Below are 5,637 nucleotides of genomic sequence, written 5' to 3'. Positions count from 1 at the left end.
TCATTTTTGATAAATTGTGTGTTTAGTTTGTATTTTTTATATATTTTTTTCAAAGATTAGATAAAAATTTTCTGAAAAATAAAATTATTTTCTACTTTTTAAAAAATATATATTTTTTAAAAAATAAAAACGAAAAACACCAAACCAATACGTTGCTAATATTGTTCAAGGCCCTTATATTTTATTTCTAGAGAAGAAAAAGAAAATAAAGATCAAAATAAATACAGATTTTTCTAGGTCGAAAATAAAAAAAGTGATTATCACGGATCGATATCCAATTATTTCCAATAAAAACGAGAAAAATTTAAAACAAGCCAAAGGTTTAGATGCCAATCATTAAGAACGAGCGGTTGATAAAGAAGTTGCACCTTTCATTTTACAAGAGATATTGTAGGCCATCCTTACCAGAAAGTGAACAGGGAAGAAAACGTTAACGGAAACACAGACCAGCCCCCGGCCGTCTCCAATTTCTCCGCCCAAATTTATTTCCTTTCCGCCTATACAATTCGCCGGATCCCTTCCTGTCGCCGCTTCTCCCCGTCCTCCGGCGATGGAGCAAAGCATATTGGACTCCCTCGGTGTCGAGATCATCGGCGTCATGTCTCCCGTCTCCATCTGCATGCTCCTCGTAGTCCTCCTTGTCTCTACCCTATCCCCCTCCTCTATCTCTTCGTTCGAATCCTCGGCCGCTTCCGCCACCACCGCTGCTACCCTCGTCTACGCTGAGTCCCCCTCCGATCCCCCTGCCCGCCGCTTCGTCGGCGCCTTACTCAACGCTGCCGCCTTCGTGGCCCTTGTCGCGGTTGTCACCACTCTTCTCGTTGTCCTCTACTACTACCGCTTCACCGGCTTCCTCCGAAACTACGTCCGGTTCTCCGCCTTCTTCGTTATCGCCTCCATGGGCGGATCCATCCTCCTCACTGTTCTCCGCGCCCTTTCCCTTCCCCTAGACGCCGTTACCGCGATGATTCTCCTCCTCAACCTTTCCGCTATTGGCGTTCCCGCCGTGCTCTCCGCAGCAGTTCCGATCCTCCTCCGCCAGGCCTACCTTGTCGCCCTCGCTGTGATCGTCGCCGCCTGGTTCTCCCGCCTCCCAGAGTGGACCACTTGGACTCTTCTCGTCGCCCTCGCGCTGTACGACCTCGCCGCTGTGCTCTGCCCCCGGGGCCCCCTCCGCGTCCTCGTTGAGCTCGCGTCCTCCCGGGAGGAGGAGCTCCCTGCGCTCGTCTATGAATCTCGCCCAGCCGGCTCCTCTGTCTCCCATGCCATGGCCGCCTTTGGCTCCGTCGAGCTCCAACCAGTGGAAACCACCACCCCCAATCCTACCATTTCTACTCAAAATCCTGATCCAGGCCCCAGAATCATAGAAGTACATAGAAATGAGGAGGAAACCTCACCTTTGATGTCAAACGAGCCCAACAATAGTGACACCGGCAATGTACATCAACCATACATTGCAACAATGAGGGGGAGAGATGTGGAAAGCAATCAAGATCCTTCTTCTTCTTCATCTCTGATGCCCACTTCAGAAAGCGAGGAATTTGATACATCAAGAGGAATCAGACTCGGCCTTGGGGATTTCGTGTTCTATAGTGTGCTTGTAGGAAGAGCAGCAATGTACGATCTGATGACAGTATATGCTTGCTACCTTGCAATTATTGCTGGTCTTGCCTGCACATTGATCTTGCTGTCGATATGCCGCCATGCGCTACCTGCCCTTCCAATCTCAATCGCATTGGGTGTGGGGTTCTATTTCTTGACGCGTTTGCTATTGGAGCCATTTGTTGTTGGAGCATCGACTAACTTGGTGATGTTCTGACACTTTGTTTCCTTCAATCTCATAGTAGAGACATTAAAGGTTAATCATTAAAGATCTTGATTTTATCACAGATTCTACTTTTCTTTTATAGTTCTCTATCTCAATTCTCTTGTGCCTGTTGATTGCTGTGTTACTTGTGATCTTAGTTTAACAGACATTTCCTAGGCCAGCATGATCTCTATAACAGCTCACTTGTTAAGTTTCCCAATTCAGATACTTCAGAGAATTGCATTGCTAAATTTGATATTGTGAATGGTTGTAACTTATTTTCTAATGTTCTCTATCTCAATTCTCTTGTGCATGTTGATTGTTGTGTTGCTTGTGATCTTAGTTTGACAAACATTGCCTAGGCTAGCATGATCTCTTTGTAACAGCTCACTTGTTAAGTTTTACAATTCAGATACAACAACAACAAAGTCTTATCCCACTAGGTGGGGTTGGTTATGGATCCTTTTATGCCATTGAGCTCTATCTCCTATTATATCATCATCTATACTTAAATAAATTTTATCTCGTTTTATTATTGTTAACCAAACCTTTTTTGGTCTACCTCGTTTGATATGTGTGTTTGTCATAATTTCGCATTGCCTAACTAGAGCATTTATTGGTCGTCTAAGTATATGCCTGTATTATCTTAAATGTATCTCTCGAAGTTTTCCCTCAATAGATGTAACTCCAACTTTCTCTCTAATGTTCTCATTTTGTATTCTGTCCATCCTCATATATCTACACTATAGGATTGAGGCATGTGAAAGAGGGTGAATCACGTGAATTTTGAAAAACTTTATCTTGTAAAAACTTAAAAGAACATGAGTGCACAGCAAATTAAAAGAAAAATAAAACACGAGAAAAACTAAAACACGATCGGTTACTTGGTTCAGAGCCTTCGGCGACTCTTACTCTATGACTCAGATCTCTCGGACCTATCAATGGTCAATCCACTAAATTCTCTACCGGTAAACTCCCGGAAGAGTAATCGAGTACAAGAAGAGAAATAGGAAAGTGTAACAACCCTATACTTTCCTTAGCAAATAAAGTACCCAACATATGAAGAAGAAGATCTGGATTGAGTTCTGGTGTTAGAGATGGTCTAACTGTAGCAATCAGGTGTAGGAGCGTCGTAGCGGAGTGGTAGCACGAAGTTGGAGCAGCTAGACGGTCGAGAATAAGCGTACAAAAGTTGTGTTGAGACTCCTGGTTGAAGGCTCTTTTATGGGCATCTCCGATCGCTTGGACCACCCCGGGCGCCTGGATCGAGACCTATCTGATCCTACTTCGTCACTGGCTTATCCATGTTTGTTGCCCGGGTGCCTGGACCTATCCGGGCGCCCGGACCACTGTTTGTGTCTTGTCGAATCTCTATCTCTGAGAGTTCTTCCATCTCCAAGTGCCCAGACCGGTCTGGGCGCTTGGACCCTAACGTGTGTCGGCTTATCAGAGTCTGCCACCTCAGCATAGCTAGTCGCCTGTTCGGCCCCTTTTCGAGCGCTTGGACCAATTTCGGGCGCCCGAACCTCTAGGCATTTGCAGCCCTTTTTCTAGCCATTTGATTTCCTGCATCACAAGATTAGCACAACCATGTATAACATGTAAAACAGAGTTATCATAATATTTAAATGACATTATTAATTAGATCCTGTCTTATCAAGACCAGGATCTAGTCATGGTCCCAGCTTAGACTTCCAAAATAACTTTAAATTGGACCAGTGCCTATAGTCCGGACTCGTCCTGGATCACTCTCCAACAACTTACCTTCATTTACCATTTACAGTCATTTGACTTGCCTCTTGACCCACCTGGTCTTCCTGCCAGTTGTCAGATCCACAAACCCTGACTTCAACCAGTTATTAGGTCCCGCAGACCCAGCTGGACTTCCTGCTAGATATCAGGTCACACCTTGACTTATCTGGATTTTGTGTCAGTTATCATGTTATCAGATCCTCAGACCTAATTGGACAACCTGGTGTCAGGTCTTCTAGACCCTTTAATTCTTGCACACTCGGTAATAGAATCAAATCACACAATATTTAATTTTAAACTATTTGTCATTCATCAAAACCTGAGTTTGACTATTAGTATTGAACTACACCAACATATATTCATCTTAACATCCTCATCTCTGAATATTCTCTATCTCAATTCTCTACTATTGATTGTTGTCTTGCTTGTGATCTTAGTTTAACAGACATTGCCTAGGCCAGCATGATCACTCTATAACAGTTCACTTGTTAAGTTTTACAATTCAGAAACTTCAGAGAATTGCATTGCTAAATTTGATATTCTGAATGGTTGTAATTTGTTTTCTAATGCTCTCTATCTCAATTCTCTTGTGCCTGTTGATTGTTGTGTTGCTTGTGATCCTAGTTTAACAGACATTTCCTAGGCCAGTATGATATAACAGTTCACTTGTTAAGTTTTATTATTCAGATACTTCAGAGAATTGCATTGCTAAATTTGATACTCTGAATGGTTGCAACTTGTTTTCTAATGTTCTATGTAACAATAATTTCAGGGTTCAAATTATTAAATGTGGCTTGATTAATTGCTAATTTTTTCAAGCATTTCTTTTCTGTCCAGAAAGTCATTTGTTAGTTGAAAATTTAAAACCATGTCTAGCTTGCAGTTTTTTCTTTCCATAATGGGTATTATTGTTCCATAAAGGAGAAAATAAATAAAGCCTCAGTTGATGTTTGCATGCTAGTTTAAATCAGATACCATGACTAGATAAATTTGGAGGCAATTTTAGGAATGAACTCATGTGATCTACCTTATTTCTCTTTCCACTCTAGTATTTTGATCAAAAATCAAACCAGTTGCTCCACTGCTCTGTTTACAAAAAAAAAAACAGTGGCTTAATTGACTGGCCTTCACTGTTGGATTATGGAAATGTAGTTGGTTGCTTCTGAAACAGTTGAACTTGATTCTGTTGTTACAGCATTCAGCTCGTGCTCAACTTTCAACATTCTTCAGGTATCTCACTGCTACATTTATTCCCCTCTACTTTATTCATCATTGTTCTGCCATTAGTTTACGAAATTCATTGGATTTAATGTATAATTTTATCATTTTCCCTCTCCAACTGCCTTTCACTTATTATAAATGAACTCATTTGGTGTTCCTGTCTATGAACATATGACAGAGTAAAGTGCTAATCTATGTTTGTTGCTAGCTTATGTTTCCTACAGCTTCAAGACATTAGTTTCCGTAGCATGAGAGACCCGCGTTACAAGATCAAATAAATAGTTTAAATATATTTTTATCACAGTTTATTTTTACACTGGCTCAATCAGTTGAACAAATGATAAATTAGTAGTAGATATTATAGTTGTGGATGTTGATTATCATGGCACTAGAGAGATTATATCTATATGAAGAAGGGATTCTTATCCAATGGCACTTCTAATCTGGAAGGAGTATAAAGCAATTAATTACATTTTTTTATATATTGAATTATCTAATACAGTTTGATGGATAAATCTATTGACTAAACCATGTAAAATATTTCTATATATTAACATAGAAATTATTATAATGTTTGTTTTATATAAATCGTATATAAAAAAAGTTATGCCATTTGGAATTTGCATGAGCATTTGCTTTAATAAATTTTGGAATTAATTTTTTACCGGATGTCAAATGACTTGTGCCTGATTTCTCCCATATAAAGGATGATTGTGCTAGGGAAAAATATTTTTATTGGGCTGTTTGGGACGTGGGATATCACTTTTCTTCAAAAGTATATGAAAGAGTTATGCTTTTAAATTCTTTTAATTTCTATGTTCTTGAAATTAATATATTGATTCAGTCAATTACACATG

General features: G+C 40.2%; 1 protein-coding gene across 2 annotated transcripts; it reads left to right on the top strand.

The window, feature by feature from the left end:
- Positions 1-461: 461 nt before the first annotated feature.
- LOC122031857 (presenilin-like protein At1g08700) lies at positions 462-5,217 on the top strand. 2 transcript variants are annotated; one of them, XM_042591056.1, is made up of 2 exons: positions 462-1,807; positions 4,668-5,217. In XM_042591056.1, the coding sequence occupies exons 1-2, from the start codon at positions 551-553 to the stop codon at positions 4,677-4,679; spliced, it is 1,269 nt and encodes a 422-aa protein (XP_042446990.1). In that variant the 5' UTR covers positions 462-550; the 3' UTR covers positions 4,680-5,217. The 2 variants fall into 2 exon arrangements, with proteins under 2 accessions (XP_042446990.1, XP_042446983.1); XM_042591049.1 differs by having other exon boundaries at positions 462-1,858.
- The last annotated feature ends 420 nt before the right edge of the window (positions 5,218-5,637 follow it).

Source organism: Zingiber officinale, chromosome 1A, assembly GCF_018446385.1.
Source record: "Zingiber officinale cultivar Zhangliang chromosome 1A, Zo_v1.1, whole genome shotgun sequence".
NCBI lineage: Eukaryota > Viridiplantae > Streptophyta > Magnoliopsida > Zingiberales > Zingiberaceae > Zingiber > Zingiber officinale.
This window is presented reverse-complemented; position numbering and strand designations above follow the sequence as displayed.

Bases quoted from the DNA above. Each gene is read 5' to 3' on its own strand.
- LOC122031857 (XM_042591056.1), top strand. From the start codon at position 551: ATGGAGCAAAGCATATTGGACTCCCTCGGTGTCGAGATCATCGGCGTC.